The 19,429-nt window shown below is 37.5% G+C and overlaps 2 protein-coding genes across 19 annotated transcripts in view; one reads left to right on the top strand and one right to left on the bottom strand.

Moving 5' to 3' along the window:
• LOC127442106 (PWWP domain-containing DNA repair factor 3B-like) overlaps positions 1-1,444 on the top strand; it is a 38,085-nt gene extending 36,641 nt beyond the window's left edge. For all 11 annotated transcript variants that reach the window (XM_051699898.1, XM_051699897.1, XM_051699896.1 and 8 more), the window contains one exon: positions 94-1,444. In XM_051699898.1, coding sequence (XP_051555858.1) covers positions 94-169 — 76 coding nt within the window. In that variant the 3' untranslated portion in view covers positions 170-1,444. The remainder of the gene's footprint in view (positions 1-93) is intronic.
• On the bottom strand, positions 1,008-18,747 carry LOC127442104 (polyhomeotic-like protein 3). 8 transcript variants are annotated; one of them, XM_051699882.1, is made up of 15 exons: positions 18,653-18,747; positions 14,461-14,657; positions 14,031-14,192; positions 13,857-13,946; positions 12,553-12,708; positions 12,324-12,410; positions 11,036-11,261; positions 9,372-9,994; positions 8,685-8,847; positions 7,371-7,606; positions 6,905-7,064; positions 6,662-6,776; positions 4,031-4,169; positions 3,450-3,699; positions 1,008-2,122 (listed from the first exon to the last, which is right to left on the bottom strand). In XM_051699882.1, the coding sequence occupies exons 2-15, from the start codon at positions 14,635-14,637 to the stop codon at positions 1,968-1,970; spliced, it is 2,739 nt and encodes a 912-aa protein (XP_051555842.1). In that variant the 5' UTR covers positions 14,638-14,657; positions 18,653-18,747; the 3' UTR covers positions 1,008-1,967. The 8 variants fall into 8 exon arrangements, with proteins under 8 accessions (XP_051555842.1, XP_051555843.1, XP_051555844.1 ...); XM_051699883.1 differs by lacking the exon at positions 18,653-18,747 and adding an exon at positions 18,461-18,505; XM_051699884.1 differs by lacking the exon at positions 18,653-18,747 and adding an exon at positions 18,308-18,428.
• Positions 18,748-19,429: the final 682 nt, after the last annotated feature.

Here is a 19,429-nt window from a genome sequence, read left to right as displayed (position 1 = left end):
AGAGTAACTTTGAAATTTAGAAAGCTATTTGCCTCTTTAACCCAGACAACTGAATCTTGCATCTTCATTTGTTTTTCCTTCATTCTATTTTAGAGAAAGACAAGAGTTTGACATGATGATTGAACAGCAGATGAAACTTAAGAAAATCACACAGCGTCATCAACAGTGACAGTTCACAAAACAGCTATTTTAAAGACACATGGACTTATTAACCATTTCTTTGTTCTATTTGACGGCACTTAATCATGGTGTGTTGGAAAGTGGTTTGATGTCATCTTTCTTGGAAAATCATTATTATCATTGTATAATAAACTACCTTTATTTTTTTTTTTTTTCATGCCTCAGAGACAAAAATCGGACTTTTCGGGCTGAGTGGCATATCATAACATAATCAATATGCTAAAGCTGAGAAAATATGTTGCTGTCAGTGTGCATGCAGTATATGTAGTTGAGTAACATGCATTGTTATAATACATAAAAACATTTTAATAACATTTATTTTATTCCTCAGATCACTTACAGTAAATGGGATGAATGTGGTTTGTTACATTATTTTAAAATTGCTTAAGCAAGTTTGTTTAAGGTGGCATGGGTGTTTGTAACTATTTGTAACGTTACAATGTCAAGGTGCATTTATAATCAAAACACTTATGTCTCCTTAAAGGTATAGTTCACTCAAAAGTGAAAATTCTCATCATTTACTCACTGCCATCTTAAATGTGTATGATTTTTTTCCTTCTGCAGAACACAAACAAAGATTTTTGGAAGAATATCTCAGTCAACTCTGTCAGCCCATACTATGCAAGTGAGTGTTGACCAAAAATTTCAAGCACCTAAAAGCAGCATAAAACTAATCCATATGACTTTCTAAGCAATTATACTTCCTAGTGCTTGACGCATGTGCAGAGCGCTAGGAAGTGTAATCAAGATTGAAATCATGATCATCAAGGAGACTGCCGATGTCAAGATTTATAAGGAAAAAAAGAGATATATTCTGGTCTGTTCTCCCCTTAAACAGATTGGATTTCTTCAGAAGACATGAATTAAACCACTGGAGTCACATAGATTACTTTCATGCTGCCTTTGTGTTTTTTGGATCTTCAAAGTTTTGGTCACCATTCACTTGCATTGTGTGGACCAACAGAGCTGGGATATTCTTCTAAAAATCATTGTTTGTTAGGTTGAGTAAATGATGAGGATTTTCTTTTTTGGGTGAACTATTCCTTTAAAACCTCCAAAATGCTGTGTATTTATCCTGGTTATTGTGAGAATATTAATGTTCCAAAGTTGGATGATAATATGATTTTTTTTGACCACTTGACAGTTCACAATATACTTGTAATACATAGGTTTTTCTACTCAGTGGTATAAAAAAAGTGCTCATGCACATATTTTATACAAGACTTAATTTTTGTTTATCATTAAATCTTTATTTTAAAACACCCACCATTACATACTCTGTATTATTGTAACATTTACATCCTTTGAAAAGTGTCTCTTTATATTTCAACAGTCTTTTTGTTTTAAATTATTTTTACATTATGTAAATATGATACATATGATACATAATCCAATGTAAAGGTACTTTTCAGTTGGTTTATTTATTATAAATGCAATATACAAGATCAAAAGATAGCATGGATATTATATATAAAATTCACACCATGCTCATTTAAATCAATCTTACTATCAAATTAAATGGAATTGGAGATTTTGGGTCCACCTTAAAACTTAAAGGTATGATCTTGTTTGAGGTATCTGAAAAGGCAGGGTCCTTATGAATGTCTACATTCATATAGTAAAATGGTTATGCAGTTGCTGAAAACATGGCACTTCTGAAGGAGTTGTGATGTGACAGTATGTGCCTCCATACTATTGAGAGGAAATCCACATATGGGATTCGGAACACTATGTCTGTTTATGAAGCAGAGCATCCTAATCCTACAAAAACACCCCCCATAGTATGTTTAGGATTCTTTGAGAGAGTTGATTTGTGCACAGATTTTGAGTGCAGGGCCCAGTTTAATGTTCATAGCATTCATAAGGTGGTCTTCTGTCAGTAGCAACAGGGCCTGTCCGTCAATCTCCTGTGACTGGAACTCTGCAGCAATGGCATGGCATCCTGATAACAAATAGAAGTCAAGTAATTTTTAATTGTATAGCGCTATTCACAATACACATTTCAAAACAGCTTTACAGAAATTATATTGTAATGTCTTAAAAGACCCCAGCGAACAGTTTTGGAAAATCTTAACCCCCAGTGAGCAAGTCGAAGGTGACTGTGGCAAGGAAAATCTCCTTTGAGATTTAAACCTTTTAGAAAAAACCTTTGAGAGGAATCACCTAGGGGAGCCCATTCACCTCAACTTTACAATAAATACACCAATATTATTTATCTACACTCACTAAGCACTTTATTAGGAACACATGTACACCTACTTTTATTCATGCAATATCTAATCTGCCCATTGTGTGGCAGCAGTGCAATCATGCAGAAACGGGTCAGGAGCTTCAGTTAATGTTCACATCAACCGTGATCTCCGTGATTTCGACCATGGCATGATTGTTGGTGCCAGACGGGCTGATTTCTGTAACTGCTGATCTCCTGGGATTTTCACGAACAACAGTCTCTAGAGTTTACTCAGAATGGGGCAAAAACAAAAAACATCCAGTGAGTGGCAGTTCTGTGGACGGAAAAGCTTTGTTGATGAGAGAGGTCAATGGAGAATGGCCCCTCTGTAAATTGTAGTGAGCAGAATAGCATCTCAGAATGCACAACATGTCTAACCTTGAGGCGGATGGGCTAAAAGAGTAGAAGACACGTCTGTCACTTTATTAGGACCATACTGTTCCTAATAAAGTGTTCAATGAGTGTACATTAATGATTTGTTACACCAAAATAATAAATATTACCTTTACCCAAAAAACTTATGAAATTGTTCACCCAAAAATGGAACTTTGTTCATCATTTACGCTCCCGTATTCTGTTCCGTATGTTTGCTTCCATGGAACACAAAAGGATATGTTTCACAGAATGTCCAAGAAGCTTCTACAATGCTTATACAATGAAACTGAATGGGGACTGGAGCTGTCAAGCTCATACAATTCACTATATTCTAAGTCTTCTGAAAGCATACAATAACTTTATATAAGCAACAGACTGAAAAGTTCTTAGTTATGAAAGTTAAAGTTATTTGCTTCCTCTTCACTGTAACTCTAAAAGCTCATTAGAATAACAACTTTAAGGTTTTACAGAAGAAATTAAATTACACCGGTTTGGAACTGCATGAGGGTGAGTAAATGGTTTAATTTTTGGGTTATCTGCTCATTTAAATCCAAAATAAACACAATCAGAGGTTACCTAACAGTTAAACAACACCCTTTACTGGAAATGAATATGTTCTGAATTCAATGTTCTTTGCCATTTGAGCATGAAAGCGTGTTAGTACCTGGTAAAGAGTTGATAAAGAAGCACACTTGGTCCACACTCCACTGTGAGGGTCTAGAGCCAAGAAGACAGTCAGAACTGCTGCACCTCTCTACCCTGCAATCTTCTCTTTCTCTGTCTTGCTCCTTCTCTCTCTTGGCCTGCAAACGCAGCCTTGTTGTCATTGGGCCTAGTGGATCCTCCTCTCTCTCGATCCATGGTGAGGAATTGGATACTCTTTGGCTGTCATCAGTGCGATGGGAGTCTTGAAGCTGCAGAGGATGTAATGTGTTACAGTAGGCCTCAGTCCCACTCAAGAAAGAATTATTTTGGTATTCTAGCAGATTTAATGGGCAGTGATAGCTACCCTAGACCAGAATTTTACATGCTAGTCCATCTGGTTTTGTGCTGGTCTAGCTAGTGGAGCTGCATTGCCACATTGTACACCAGCAAAAATGCTGGTCAACCTGGTCATCATAATCTCTCTGATTAAGATAGCATAACATACTAGGGCATCTAAAGCATATGCTGATGACCAGCAATGCTGGTCTTTTCAACAGGATGGCAACATGATTTTATGGTTATACTGTAGTTTTCACTGACCTGTCTGAAGAAGTGTTTCCTCGACCCACCATTTATACGACTAGGTGGTCTCCCACGCCTGCCCATATGTCTGTGGGGCCAGTGGCCAATCTTTTCTGCTCTCAACAGGTTAAGACGCTTTTTACAGCTCACATTGAACCTACGATAGATAAAGTGAGCTGCTTGGGTTTGTTGAGGCAAAAGTATAAATGTTCTTTGAATACTCATCTTAGTACAGTAGTAAACTCAAGCAAAAATGAACTGACAAAAAGACTGAAGACAATTGCTATATCCATCTGCGGTTCATCTGGTTTATTTCTGGCAAATAAAGACCATCAGTGAAGAATACATTTTGGCTTTGACCTTGCCCTTCAGAAAAACTAATTTTCCTTAAACAGGTTCCTTATGACAAAACCTGTCTGCTTACCCGGACATCATATCAACTTCTTTATGGGGGTTCTCATCAGACCCAGCTCCTTCCAGCTACACTAGGTTGGGCTTGGAGATGCCATACAGTAAGTGGGTATTTGGAATTTTGGAATTTGGGGGGGGGTTATATATTTTTTTGTCTGTAATTGGCGTAACGTGGTGTACTTGTTAAGAGCATAAGGCCCATTATACCTATATTTTACACTTATTTCCCATATTAAAGATTGAAGTGGGCCCTGACAACCTTATTCTTGGTATACTACCTCCATTACTAAGAATAATGCCATGTCAGCACCAGTTGTTATTTTCATCGCAAAAACAGAATAGTTTTAAGAGCAATAAACAAACTGCAACCGCACTGTCAAAAGATAGATGTACCGTACATAAAAAAGATGTAAGACGCAAGGTGAAGACAGCATCTCTCAGCGACACCGAACTTTCAACTGGGGAAACTGAAGCACGTGTCCTACAAAAAAATACTGTATTCAAGCCATGATTGCAAACGGTACCATCAGCTAATATTGGCTGGGATGGTGCTTTACAATTCATGTCCAGTATTTCGCTAACAACCGCAACACGATTTTGGAGAGCTGAGGTGGAGGGAGAGGGAAATAGTTGATGAGCGGAAAGAGGCAGCCTGTGGTGGTGCATTAAAAGAAGTCACATGGTCACTACTGGAAGCACCAACAGGCTACTTTATAGGCACTAAAAACCTATGCATTGCACAAAAACATCTCTTATTACCACTGTCGCTCACATAACCGTCTTTGGTCCATAGCAGTGAAGCCGGTCACCTCTTAAATGTAAAAGTGTCATTGCTTTCGGCCAATGACAAAAACAGAAAAATACTACAAATTTCCATTGCTATTTTGTGATTAACTGGGATGGTCTACAGCCCACCCTCAATGTTTGCAACACACAGCCCACCCCCAAATTTGAACCAATCCACAGATCGTAAAAAATAAAATATTTTGCCAAATGTCAAAATATTGTGGCAGAAAAGTGGCAGCAAAACATAGTAACACTTCCAACATGCTTGCTAATCTGTGGGACAATCATCCCGTGCATTTCAGAGAGATAAAGGTAAGTCGTTTTTGAAAACTGAGAGACAACACTCTAAGAGACAACGAGCTAAGTGACAACTAAGATGACAAACAAAGTGAACTGTTATTGCTATTTGCAGATAATGTGTAGCTTGCTCTTATAGTAACAACTAAAATACAGTTGTAATCAGCTAATAATAAGTCCTGTAATGAATAATGGCAATGTGGCAATTGTTCATAAGGGAATTTACATGTTTGCAGCTTTGCATTTTAAAGGTGCGCTCAGTAACTTTTGTCTTTGTGTCATCTTGGACTTACACTGACACTAAGTGGCTTGGATGCAGCATCATTTAAAATCAATAGTTTTCAGTTTCAGATGCCATTGTAGAAATTTAGTATTCACAGTCAGCCATGATTACTTTAATCAATGAGTGAACGTGTCAAATAACAGGACGGTTACTGAGATTAAGCGAGTAGTATTCGGCTGGTCATGTGATTCTAACATGGCAGCTCCCATGTGTGGATCCTCTCCATGTAGAATAAAACAGCTTTTATAAGGTTACTGATATGACTGAAGTCTTCATTTTAATGTGAGTTGTCATGATTTCTTACAAATATCTCAAAATTAATTGTCTTGAGGAATTAAACTTTTTTTAATGAGGAAAAAGTACTGAGTGTACCTTTAAGACAGTGATGGACAATCTGACTTAATATTTATTTTCAAATATTTGTTTACTTTATACATTTGTACATTTTTTTATTATTGTATGTTATTTGTGTAGTTATTTAAATGTTCAATTAGTTTTTTAAATGTTCAGGGTTGTTTTCAAAACCAATTTGGTTAAACTTGTTATTAAGAGAACAACAATAAAGTTTTTTTATCTTTATCTTTTTTATCTGCACTGCTGTATACTGTGATAAAAGCTTCGGGAATTATTGTGATGTGAAAATTGTATACTGTCACATGCCTATTGCCAGAGCAAGTACTGCAAATATTTTACATCCAACACTGACACTACAAACTTTGAAAGGATGAAAGGAGAAAGGAATGAGAAAAAGAAAGAAAGAAAGAAAGAAATGGGGAGTAGCAATTTAGCAAACAGCGAATGCGTAACCTACAAAGTTTCAAACTAGTTTCAGTGTGGTCTTTAAACAACAGGGTACTCTTACAACTCTTTACCTTCTGACACATGTCATGGAGCAGAAGCGTTTGGATCTGAGGAAGGTATGAGCAAACCCTCTTTTCCCACAGAACTCACACTTGAGAACATCAGGCAGGTTTTCAACTGCCTGTTCTGAAAGCAAAATGATCATGTTAGGCCCACTAATTTACCCATTTTGATGAGAAACATCTAAATAATCTTGAGCTGCTTTAATCTTCCACAAACCAACATGCAGATGAGAAATGTGTTAAAGAGCCCACCATCCTCGGCAGGAGGGTTATCAGTGTCGGAATCAGTGGAGTTGTCTGGTTGGTCCACATCGATTAAGCAGTCATCCTGGGCTGATGCTCCGTTAGCAGCTCTCTCTTTATCTTCTGGTAGTGTGGCTTGCAAGTTCATTTCCAGGGAGGCGCGTCTCACCTGATGAAAAAAGACCAGCACATCAATACTGAAGCAGTGCCGTTGTAGTATTTTGGAGACTTTAAAGCAACAAAGATGGTGGTTTCGACTTCTGAAAGTATGGAGCACTTTGATGAATCCCAAAAGGGAATTAAATAACTGGTTGATTTGTACGTTTGGCCGTAGACCATCACTGGTCTTCATTCACTCTTCTCATGGAGGAAGAGATCCTTGAGCTTCATGGCTTCATTAGAGAACCATGGGCATCATTACATCCTCATGGCAGCTGTGATTCTGAATTGCTACACTGTCAACCAGTGGACATACCGGGAACGGCTCCAGGCCCTCTCGGATGACGAAGCCCTCAATGAGGTGTGTAAGGATGTGTGGTCTAACGATGGTCTGTGAGGGATGACCCTCAGGGTTCCCTAGAAGGCTGGCTGGGGGAAGCCTGCTGGTGCTTCTTACCGCAGAAGAGAGGAGGGGAGAGGGGAAACTGTTGGCATGTGTAGAGTCCTCCAGTGACTGGATCACAGATCTGCTCGATGGTTGGTTCAGTTCAGCTGTGCATAAAGGAGAGTTCAGGTTAGAGTTTGGTACAAGACACAAGGTTCCCATACTTTTTGACCAATGAATTTCCATTTCTTTTCCATGAACTTTCCAGTCGTTTGTGATTACTGGATAAGGATTTAAAAATCATGCAAATTCTGACCATTTCACAAATTAATCATTCAGACCAATGTGTGAACCAATTTGACAGATCCATTGAAAAGAACCAACTCAAAAGGACGAAAATGGCCATCACTATGGCTTGCAAGCAAGTTTTACTCTACAAAACAGTTATATCTAGCCACTGAAATATGTTAGAGAAGAGCATAACTAGAATACAATTATATTCAATGTAGAATTTCCATGACTTTTCCATGACTTAAGATTTAATTAGTTTCCATGATTTTTCAAGCACTGAAAAGCTCAATTTTAAAATTCCCTGATATTTCCAGGTTTTCCTTGACTGGGGGAATCATGAAGACATCCTTAGACCCCTTTTTCAGTCTTCAATATATAAGTCCAGGGTCAGTTTCTTTTTTTACTTCTGCCACCTCTGCCAATGGCAGGTGAACTGATAACATTTACCTGAACACTGTTATTTTTAAGATTTTTTTTGGTATTATTTTTATTTAAAATACTGGGATTATTTATCTTATAATATGGATCATTTGTGACAAACAGCGCAGGTCTTTGTGTCACTCACACCATCATATATGAGGCAGTCTTAGTCTCTAGCATAAAAACATAGACGTGATTTTGTTCCTCTTATTATTGTTTTGGTGGCTCAATGTGAGGAAAAGTTATCCTGAGTATCACCACATGGAGTTCTAGATAAAAAAGGAATTAGAAATAAATTAGATAAACTTCTGATGATAAAAGTTCCACTGAGAAAAATGTATTTAGAATACTCATGAGTCGCCAACATATGTTTGTATGTTATTATGTTGCATTTCCTAAAGAAGTTACTTGCCAACCGGTTTGTACCTTTTGTCTAGTTTTATTGACTCGCCAAAACCTTGTACTTTACTTGTATTTGGTGCTTGGCGAATGTTAATTTTGGACCCTGTATGAGCGGGTGGATGTTCCAGGTACCTGTGCAGTTTTCCGGTTGGGATGTTACATCATCAGAGCTCGTCTGTGGCTCGACTTGAGGGGACAGTGGTGGCGGGGTTGGTGTTCTGTTCCTCTGAGGACATACATGTTCTACATCCTTCACCAAATTCATGCTTTTGCTCTCCTTCAACAGCTGGGCTGCCTGTCAAATGCCATAATAGGCTCATTGATTAACACATAAATATGTTTAAAGGGGTAGTACACCTGAAAATGAAAAGTCTGTCATCATTTACCAACTAAACTCATATTTCTTCCATGGAACACAAAAGGAGACATCTTGAAGTGTCCAAGTGGCTGTCTGTTAAGCTCCAAAAAAGGCATAAAAGCATCATAAAATTAGTCCGTACTTCTAAGTTACTACTAAAAATTAAAATATTAAAAAAAGCTGCAAATATAACCCGACACTCTCATATCTCATTCGCAGTTGCCCACATTTCCCATTGGTCACATCCACTTTGGTTGTAAGGAAAAGAGCAGCCTAGAAATTCTGATAAACATTCCCTTTTGTCTTCTACGGAAGAAAGAAAATTATATGGGTTTCAAAGAACAAGGTTGATTAAACAATGACAGAAATTAATTTTTCGAATAACTATCCCATTTGTGCTCAGTACATTTTCCAGTTTTGCCACATTATGAATTATCACACACAGCTTCGGAGCGACTAACCGAGGAAGCTTCTGTTTGTGTGGCAGTTTGCACCTTTAAGTCCACTGCCACCGTCTGTGGTGGTGGAAGGTTTTGAAAAGGCAGCTGGACCAGTGCTTCTGCAACTGGGAGCTCCTCTTCAGACACCAGCATGTGGTCAGACTGGACAGCCACGGTCTGAACTGAGTGCAGAGAAAGCCTCTGCGGCTGGGCCAGTCTGGGCAGGGCCATGGTGAGAGGAGGGAGACAAGCCAGAGGTGAATATTTGGAGACAGGCACTATCGCTGGGCCCAGATGAAGGGGTGGAGGGTTAGGCAGTGATGCAGGTGGGAGCGTAGAGGTAGACACAACTGCTTGCTGTTGAACAGGTGCCTGATTGACTGGTTGATTTGGAGAGGAGGGCACTGAGAGGAGCTCGGTGTGCTGTGATTGGACGGTGGCTGTAGTGGGAGTGGTACGGGTCTGTAGGGTGAGGGGCGGAGGAGAGCTGTCCTGTGGTGTAGCACGCAGTGCAATGGGCTGGACCTGTCTGTGAGCAGTGGCTCTCTGTTGAATGATGAGCTGGGGTTGCGGCACCCTCTGACCGGAAGGGCAATGCAGATGGTGTCTGACCAGAGAATGAGACTGGACTGGCGAGAATGTTGCTGCAGTAGAGAAAGTCATTAGGAGCAAACAGGAAGTATACAGTCTAACAGTTTCATTTCTGAAATTTTTGAAAAGAAATATACACTCACTGAGCACTTTATTAGGAACACCTGTACACCTACTTGTTCACGCGATTATCTAATCAGCCAATCATGTGGCAACATTACAATACATAAAATCATGCAGATACGGGTCAGGAGCTTCAGTGAATGTTCACCTCAACCATCAGAATGGGGAAAACATTTGATCTCAGTGATTTTGACCGTGGCATGATTGTTGGTGCCAGATGGGCTGGTTTTAGTATTTCTGTTACTTCTGATCTTCTAGGATTTTCACGCACAACAGTCTCTAGTGTTTACTCAGTATGGTGCCAAAAACAAAAACATCAAGTGAGTGGCAGTTCTGTGGACGGAAAAGCCTTGTTGATGAGAGAGGTCGACAGAGAATGGCCAGACTGGTTTGAGCTGACAGAAAGGCTACAGTAACTCAGATAACCACTCTGTACAATTGTGGTGAGCAGAATAGCAACTCAGAATGCACAACACATCAAACCTTGAGGCGGATGGGCTACAACAGCAGGAGACCACGTCGGGCACTTTATTAGGACCATACTGTTCCTAATAAAGTGCACAGTGAGTGTAGATGTTATTACTATAGAACAGCTTAAAGGTGAAGTGTGTAATTAATGCACCACTAGCATCCCCAAATGGAATTGCAAAAATGATGAACGTTTTCAAACAGGTTTCCCGAACACTCCCCGGTCTGCCATAATAGTCCCGCCACAAATTCATGCCATTGGTAAAGTTAATATTACTCTGTTAAATTAATCAGGATGCTCAAGAAAACAGAGCAATGTTTTGATAGTGCTTTTCAAAATTACTTGAAACCATGGAACAATTTTACATTTCTTGAAGAACATTACATTTATTTCACCATTAAAATTAATCTGCTTTCTCCAATTTACAAAATTTAGTGTATATTTTACTGTATGAAATTCAATGAAACTAAGATGGAAATGTTATCTTTACACGGTGACTTACAAGGAGCAATTAGTAGGTGATCTGATGTTGGCTGAGTGACATCGGTCAGCAGTAGCTCACTTCTAGAAGTTTCGACCAGGTTCTGAGATAGCTGTGTGGACTTCAGGGGACAAATGGACATTCTGGGAAGGGGGGTCACCAATGCCGGGCAATGAGATGTGGGCTTCATATGGATGCTTTGAGGAGTAGAAAGAGCTCCAGAGAGATGTGTGCGAAGAGCCAAACTCTGAACTTAGCAGAAGACACAACATACTCAGCAACAGCACAGTGAGAAAAATGAATATGCAGCATACTTGACAATTTTATTGTGATATTATTGGGTCATATTCAGGAAATAAAGATGTGTGTTCCCATCACTTACTACTGATATAATTAACTGCATCAGAAACAGTAACACTAACTGAACATACACTTTATTTAAAATATTTAACTCTGTTTAGTGTTCGATGTAAAAGAACTTGAATTTTATTTCTGAATGTTTGTTTTTGAATTTTTGAATTCAATTGAATTTTATACAGTTTGCATGTACCGATTCAAGGGATTATATTTAAATATATAATTAATCAAAATGTTCTTGTATTGAAATTAAAATGTCATGCTTTCACCAAAGTTTTTAATACGTTTCTGTTCAACCCTGTTATTCTGCGACTTCCCCCTTCTTAAAAACAATTGTTTGATCTTTCTGACATCTTTTCATTTTTATGGGGAAACTGACATCTTTCTGACATCTTTTCCTATTTTATTCCTATTCTTTTCCAATTTAACTTTCACTTACTGTGCACAAAAAATAAAAAAATAAAAATAAATAATAAACTCCTTATCTGTCTCTTTCTTCTGTGCTAGCACCTGTACTACTCCAGCCACCTTGAGAGCCTGGCAGAACTGTACAACACTGTAGATGTTGTTGAACTTTGTATGACAAATTGCTTACTATGTTCCACATTTGTAAGTCGCTTTGGATAATTGCATCTGCTAAATGACTAAATGTAAATGTATGGGCATGACATCATAAAAATTCATTCGTCAACATGGTTCAAACAGAGGAAAGTTTCTCTAACAGAGTTTATTAGTATTTCATTATACATTATGATGACATTTATATTGACCTCACCAAGCTCTCTGTTGAGCTCATTGATCTCTTAAAGATCATTAGTAACCTTATCAAATTAAATTATAAAAAATTAAACAAACAAAAACAGTGTTCCTGCAATTCTGAAACAAATGGCACTGTTTCCAGAAAATGACCCATATGTAGTCTAGCATTACAGCAGATTCCCAAAAGTCTCACCTGTGATGATGCTGATTGAGGACTGGAACTCACAACAGTTAAATCAGGCTGAACAGTAGCTACAGTTGCAGCAGGGGTAAGAATCAGCTGGAGGTTAAAAGACAATGAGAAGAGAAAAGAATGAAACACAGTAAAGGAAGGAAGGAAAAAGGAAAAGAAGGAGAGAAGATGTTGAGACACAATTAAGTAAAACCAATGTAGAGGACTTCAGGAAAAAATAACGGCTTACCATCTGTGTGCGCAGGTACATTTGGGCCGGGCTACCTGTGGGAGAGGTGTTACCTAGGAGCATGGTCTGCTGGGAAATAGCACCCCCTGTGCTATTGGAGCTGGTGACCTGAATGCGGCTGATTGGCTGAGTTACAGGAGAGGTCGTCATGGTGATCTAGAGGGGGAGAGGGGTGTTTTTGTATTGTAATTTTCCTTTGATTCAAAGCCTAAATGTTTGGATAAAGCTTTGGATAATTTATTTATCATTTAGCATAAGCTTTAGAAATTATGGTATACTTATTGCAAAAAACAGTCCCCATGGCATAATATTCCTGCATGTCCAATGTCCAGAGTGACTATTTAGACACAGCAAAATAAAACTATTTACTAAAGCAGGGATTTTCAACCTTTACAGACCCAGGACCCCCAACCCAGACTCTTAGCCAACCCAGGGTCCTAAAATATTAAATAAATAAAATATGGTAACATTTTAGAATAACTAGTCTAAGAAATTTATATACTGCTTAACAGATCATTAGTTAAAGGGATAGTTATAGTAAATAGAATACTTTTCTCACCCTCATGCCATCCCAGATGTGTATGACTTTCTTCTGCTGAACACAAACAAAGATTTTTAGAAGAACATCTCTGCTCTGTAGGTCCTCACAATGCAAGTGAATAGGTACCAACATGTTGAAGCTCCAAAAAGCACATAAAGGCAGCATAAAAGTAATCCATTAGACTCCAGTGATTAAATCCATATCTTCAGAAGTGATAAGTGTGGGTAAGAAACAGATTAACATTAAGTCCGTTTTTACCATAAATTCTCCTCCCTGCCCAGTTGGTAGCGATATGCACAAAGAATGCGAATTGCCAAAAACAAAAGAAGAAGAATGTGAAAGTGAAAGTGGAGATTTATAGTAAAAAAGGACTACAAAAAATGTATCTGCTTCTCATCCACTGTTATCATATCGCTTCTGAAGATATGTATTTAACCACTGGAGTCGTATGGGTTAATTTTATGCTGCCTTTGTGTTTTTGGAGCTTAAAAATTTCGGTACCTATTCACTTGCATTGTCAGGACCTACAGAGCTGAAATATTCTTCTAAAAATCTTTGTTTGTGTTCAGCAGAAGAAAGTCATACCCATCTGGAAAGGCATGAGGGTGAGTAAATGATGAGAGAATTTTCATTCTTGAGTGAACTATTCCTTAAATGTTCATTCAAATAATGTCAAGAAAGAAGAACATTTTATATATTTCATATACAGTATATTCTTCACCCCAGTTTATAAACTATGGTACTAGAAAAAGAGAGCACTTACTGATGTCTGAGACACATTAGCCAGCTGAGTTACATTCCCATTGGAAGAAGGAGGGGAGGAGGAGGGCTGCCCACCATTAGTTTGTGAGGCCTTGTAAGAATAGAGAGAATAGCAGATAAGATCAAGACTTGTTTAGTTAATTAAAACAAAACATGCTCTCTCTTTCACACATACCTGCTGTGCAGTGGCCAGGATTTGTGTAGCAGTAAGGTTTTGCTGATGATGCTGTTGTAAGGCAGCTGTCTGTAGGAGGATATGCTGCTGTTGGGCTGCGTACATCTGTTGCAAGTACTGAGCTCTCATGCTCTGTGGCCTGTGTAATGTCTGCTGAATTACCTAGCACAATGCTACAACATAAGCTTTACCTGCACTGGAAAGAAGCAGCTATGGCCAATGTTTCTGACTCTCAAATTATGTGAAATTATTTGCAGACTGAATGTCAGCCTCAAAATAACCTTTGTGCGGTTTAAGTATTGGTAACGTTTCAATATATTAAACTGCTATCCTTTTTAAATGTTCAATAAAAGCAAAGACCACATAAGACAATGTGTAACATAATTTGTTTTTTATGTTACTGGTTGGTACCGGTGGGTATGGAATTTACCTGGACGGCCTGTCTTTCTAAAGGGACATTTCCCAGAGGGGTGGTGTTGACTTGGGTGCCTGTGGGAGTGTTGGATCTGGTTGTAAAGCAGACTGATGTAGTGTTGTTGGTGGGTGCAGTGGTCCCACAGCTCTCCGCCTTCATCTCTTCCACACTCTGTTTCCCTGCGTCGCCCATCAGTACGTTTCGCTGTCCAACTTAGAAATGACAAAAACATAAAGTCAGCCACTACAATTTGATTGAAATTGATGATAAATGTGTCATTAATTTTAAATTAATAACCTGAATTTAAAAGGCATAAAATCCTGAAAATTCTCTTAAATATTTATAAAAGAAAAAAAGTTGAGAGAATGTCCCAAGATTAAACCTTTTTGATCCAATTATTTTATTTGTCTACTGCATTGTTTGCAGGATTTAATTTGAGATAATCTGTTTAGCTCTTTAATTACAATACATTTCATTAGGCAGCAAATTTGGAGAGGGAAATAATAATAATAAAAAACAGTAAATGAAACAAAATTAAATATTTCACATGGGTATACTCCCCCACACAGGTAAAGACATTTGTGAGCTCACAGAACACACATAAAGAAAAATATTCAAAGAAAATCATTCTACTTAAAAACTATTCTGGCTGAAGGCATAACACATATTATGAGTGCTTGCTAAAATATGACGTTTCACCACTTTATTTCATACATATTATAAAACATATTTAAATTCATAAGTTAAAAAAATTCCAAATACATAAAATGTCTTATATTTATATATACAGTATATATGTATGGTAAAACTTTACAATAAGGTTCCATTCGTTAACATTAGTTATTGCATTGTGAATCATGAACTAACAATAAACCAAGAGACCAAATGGAACCTTATTTTAAAGTGTTACCATATATACCATATATTTATAAAATAGATTACTAACTCAATGTTAAAATATGTAACTACAATTCATTCTATGTAATAAAAAAATCATCTTCTTAACTTCTCTTATTCAATCTCTAATTGTGTATTTATTATATTTTTATAGACCTATTACATTTTTTTTTTATGTAATATTTGATCTTATTTTTATACTTGATACCTCTCCATTTTTTACTAGGTAAAATAGCATTTAAAAATAAGTCAATTAAATGACATATGCAAAGGGGATTATAATTATTATTATTATATGGCAGATTACAGGCCACAGACTATATATATATATATATATATATATATATATATATATATATATATATATATATATATATATATATATATACATACAGGTGCATCTCAATAAATTAGAATGTTGTGGAAAAGTTCATTTGTTTCAGTAATTCAACTCAAATTGTGAAACTCGTGTATTAAATAAATTCAATGCACACAGACTGAAGTAGTTTAAGTCTTTGGTTCTTTTAATTGTGATGATTTTGGCTCACATTTAACAAAAACCCACCAATTCACTATCTCAAAAAATTAGAATATGGTGACATGCCAATCAGCTAATCAGCTCAAAACACCTGCAAAGGTTTCCTGAGCCTCAAAATGGTCTCTCAGTTTGGTTCACTAGGCTACACAATCATGGGGAAGACTGCTGATCTGACAGTTGTCCAGAAGACAATCATTGACACCCTTCACAAGGAGGGTAAGCCACAAACATTCATTGCCAAAGAAGCTGGCTGTTCACAGAGTGCTGTATCCAAGCATGTTAACAGAAAGTTGAGTGGAAGGAAAAAGTGTGGAAGAAAAAGATGCACAACCAACCGAGAGAACCGCAGCCTTATGATTGTCCAGCAAAATCGATTCAAGAATTTGGGTGAACTTCACAAGGAATGGACTGAGGTTGGGGTCAAGGCATCCAGAGCCACCACACACAGACGTGTCAAGGAATTTGGCTACAGTTGTCGTATTCCTCTTGTTAAGCCACTCCTGAACCAAAGACAATGTCAGAGTCGTCTTACCTGGGCTAAGGAGAAGAAGAACTGGACTGTTGCCCAGTGGTCCAAAGTCCTCTTTTCAGATGAGAGCAAGTTTTGTATTTCATTTGGAAACCAAGGTCCTAGAGTCTGGAGGAAGGGTGGAGAAGCTCATAGCCCAAGTTGCTTGAAGTCCAGTGTTAAGTTTCCACAGTCTGTGATGATTTGGGGTGCAATGTCATCTGCTGGTGTTGGTCCATTGTGTTTTTTGAAAACCAAAGTCACTGCACCTGTTTACCAAGAAATTTTGGAGCACTTCATGCTTCCTTCTGCTGACCAGCTTTTTAAAGATGCTGATTTCATTTTCCAGCAGGATTTGGCACCTGCCCACACTGCCAAAAGCACCAAAAGTTGGTTAAATGACCATGGTGTTGGTGTGCTTGATTGGCCAGCAAACTCACCAGACCTGAACCCCATAGAGAATCTATGGGGTATTGTCAAGAGGAAAATGAGAAACAAGAGACCAAAAAATACAGATGAGCTGAAGGCCACTGTCAAAGAAACCTGGGCTTCCATACCACCTCAGCAGTGCCACAAACTGATCACCTCCATGCCACGCCGAATTGAGGCAGTAATTAAAGCAAAAGGAGCCCCTACCAAGTATTGAGTACATATACAGTAAATGAACATACTTTCCAGAAGGCCAACAATTCACTAAAAATGTTTTTTTTTATTGGTCTTATGATGTATTCTAATTTTTTGAGATAGTGAATTGGTGGGTTTTTGTTAAATGTGAGCCAAAATCATCACAATTAAAAGAACCAAAGACTTAAACTACTTCAGTCTGTGTGCCCTGAATTTATTTAATACATGAGTTTCACAATTTGAGTTGAATTACTGAAATAAATGAACTTTTCCATGACATTCTAATTTATTGAGATGCACCTGTATATATATATATATATATATATATATATATATATATATATATATATATATTTTTTTTTTCTTTTTTTTTTTTTTTTGGGGGAGGGGGGAAATGTCACTATTTAAATAGCACATTATACTGAATCATAGAATGGGCACAATTTCTCTCTCTCTCTCTACTGTACCTACATGTCATACTAATTTCTTGATCAAATACGTGCCAACTTGTTTGAATTCGATTCTTTCCATTTTTGTTCAGTGTTTAATAGTAATACAATCCATATGACCTGTAGGCTATTTTGAATCTTAACATACAAAAGTAGGAAAAACAATCGTCGCTTGAGCTGACGTAGCCTATAGCAGAAAAAAATATGATAAGGCCTAAATAAATACTACTATATTACATTAGGCGACAATTCACATGAATATAGGAATTTTAAATACATTTTTAGAACTCATTCCATTCTCTCCAAAGGTCATACACTGGTATTCTCCTTCTGGATATCAGTAGCCTAATAATAATTTATTTACAAGAAAAGTAGGCCTTTTGAGCAGCTATCAATTTATATGGCAGAGTAAGACTTTGGCATTTAAATGTGTTAATTACACCTAATTAACTAAAATAAAATATAGTAGCATTCACCAAACCATAGGCTAAAGCCAAGATCTCTCTCGATGTCGTGAACTTCATACACCCAGTCCGTTGTTGAGTAAATGTAAATAATATCATTATACGTTTAAAAGCAAAAGGCATAAAAAATAATATTTGTATAATGTAATATCGGTGCATGGAAAATATCAAGGGTGCAACTGTGCCCACCCTAATCAAAGTGAGATTAAGGCACTAGTCGGCCTTTATTAAGGCTATTTTTGTCGTAAATTTCAATAAAATCCACTGGCTTTTTAATAATTTAACTCAACATGAACTTCACGTGTTGTGCGTTAATTCCAGTCGTTTTATGCATGCGTGATGTTTTAAATTTATAGAGAATAATCAATTACCTCTCACATACGTTTTGATAAATAGCCCTAACGTGAAACGCACTGGTGTCGCATCCGAAATGTCATTAAGAATATCCCCACAGGCGATATGCCTCAAATGTCCCATATGTCCTCAGACTCCTGTCGTTAAAAAAAAAAAAACAGTGACATGGAGAAACGCCCACCTGCCCAGTCGAGCCCACCAAGACATTCTTCTTATGGGACATTTTTTTTTTTTTTTTTAGGATTTAACGGGAATCATTTTCCACAATATATTTATGACGATTTTACGTCTCCGTACGTCTCTTTGGGAAATCATCCACTCGTGATTATTTTGTCCCATGCATTATGAAGGCGTATCAGTTGATGAGCGTTACCTGCTTGATATGGATATGAGACGTGGGTGTACCGCTGCTGCGCTCTGTTGCGGCCACAGTCATGTTCTAATGCGACAGCGCTCTCTAAAACAAAGATAAAAACAAAACGGCACAGTGGATGAGAAATGTTCGAGTCAGCAGCACCACTTGCTGTGTAGGAGGACTTTGTACAGCGCTGCTCTTATCACAACTTTCTCATCATTTACTTGTTATCAGGGCCTGTTAAGTGAAATTACTGTATGTAATTGAGAAATCAGGCAAACATGCAAGGTAGTTAATGGTGGACAGATAACACTGTTACAACTGTACCCACTACATAAGAAACACAGTAGCAAATGCTCCTTCTTGAGTTTTGTTAGCTTTTATTTAGTCAGATAAGTAAGCAAAACAAATAAATTAATGAATTAACTGGTAGAAAGCCATAGACAGACATACATTATACATAGTTACAGATAGATTTAGAAGTAGATTTAGTTTAAAAATATGATTGTAAATGTGTATTTCCCTTTCAAGTTAGTCACTTCGATGCTGCATCAATAGCTGATGCTATGGGAGCTCCTCTCAGGAGTAAACATCTCTTTTTCTTTCTTCAGATTTCTCTTTCTTCTGTGCTAGCACCTATACTACTCCCGCAACCTTGAGAACATGGCAGTGCAACACTGCAGATGTTGTTGAACTTTATATGACAAATTGCTTGCCATGGTACTAATTTGTAAGTCATTTTGGATAAAAGCGTCTGCTAAATGATTAAATGTAAATATAATCTCTGAAACCCTA

This window comes from Myxocyprinus asiaticus, chromosome 6 (assembly GCF_019703515.2).
Source record: "Myxocyprinus asiaticus isolate MX2 ecotype Aquarium Trade chromosome 6, UBuf_Myxa_2, whole genome shotgun sequence".
NCBI lineage: Eukaryota > Metazoa > Chordata > Actinopteri > Cypriniformes > Catostomidae > Myxocyprinus > Myxocyprinus asiaticus.
The sequence above is the reverse complement of the archived record's forward strand: the minus strand, read 5'-3'. Positions and strand labels throughout refer to the sequence as shown.

Coding starts and splice junctions, on each gene's coding strand:
- LOC127442104 (XM_051699880.1), bottom strand. CDS start 18,402: ATGGGACATTTGAGGCATATCGCCTGTGGGGATATTCTTAATGACATT. Junction 14,658..18,296: donor TATCAAAACGTATGTGAGAG/GTAATTGATTAT, acceptor GTCATTTCTAAG/TTGGACAGCGAAACGTACTG. Junction 3,700..4,030: donor GGAAACACTTCTTCAGACAG/GTCAGTGAAAAC, acceptor CATCCTCTGCAG/CTTCAAGACTCCCATCGCAC.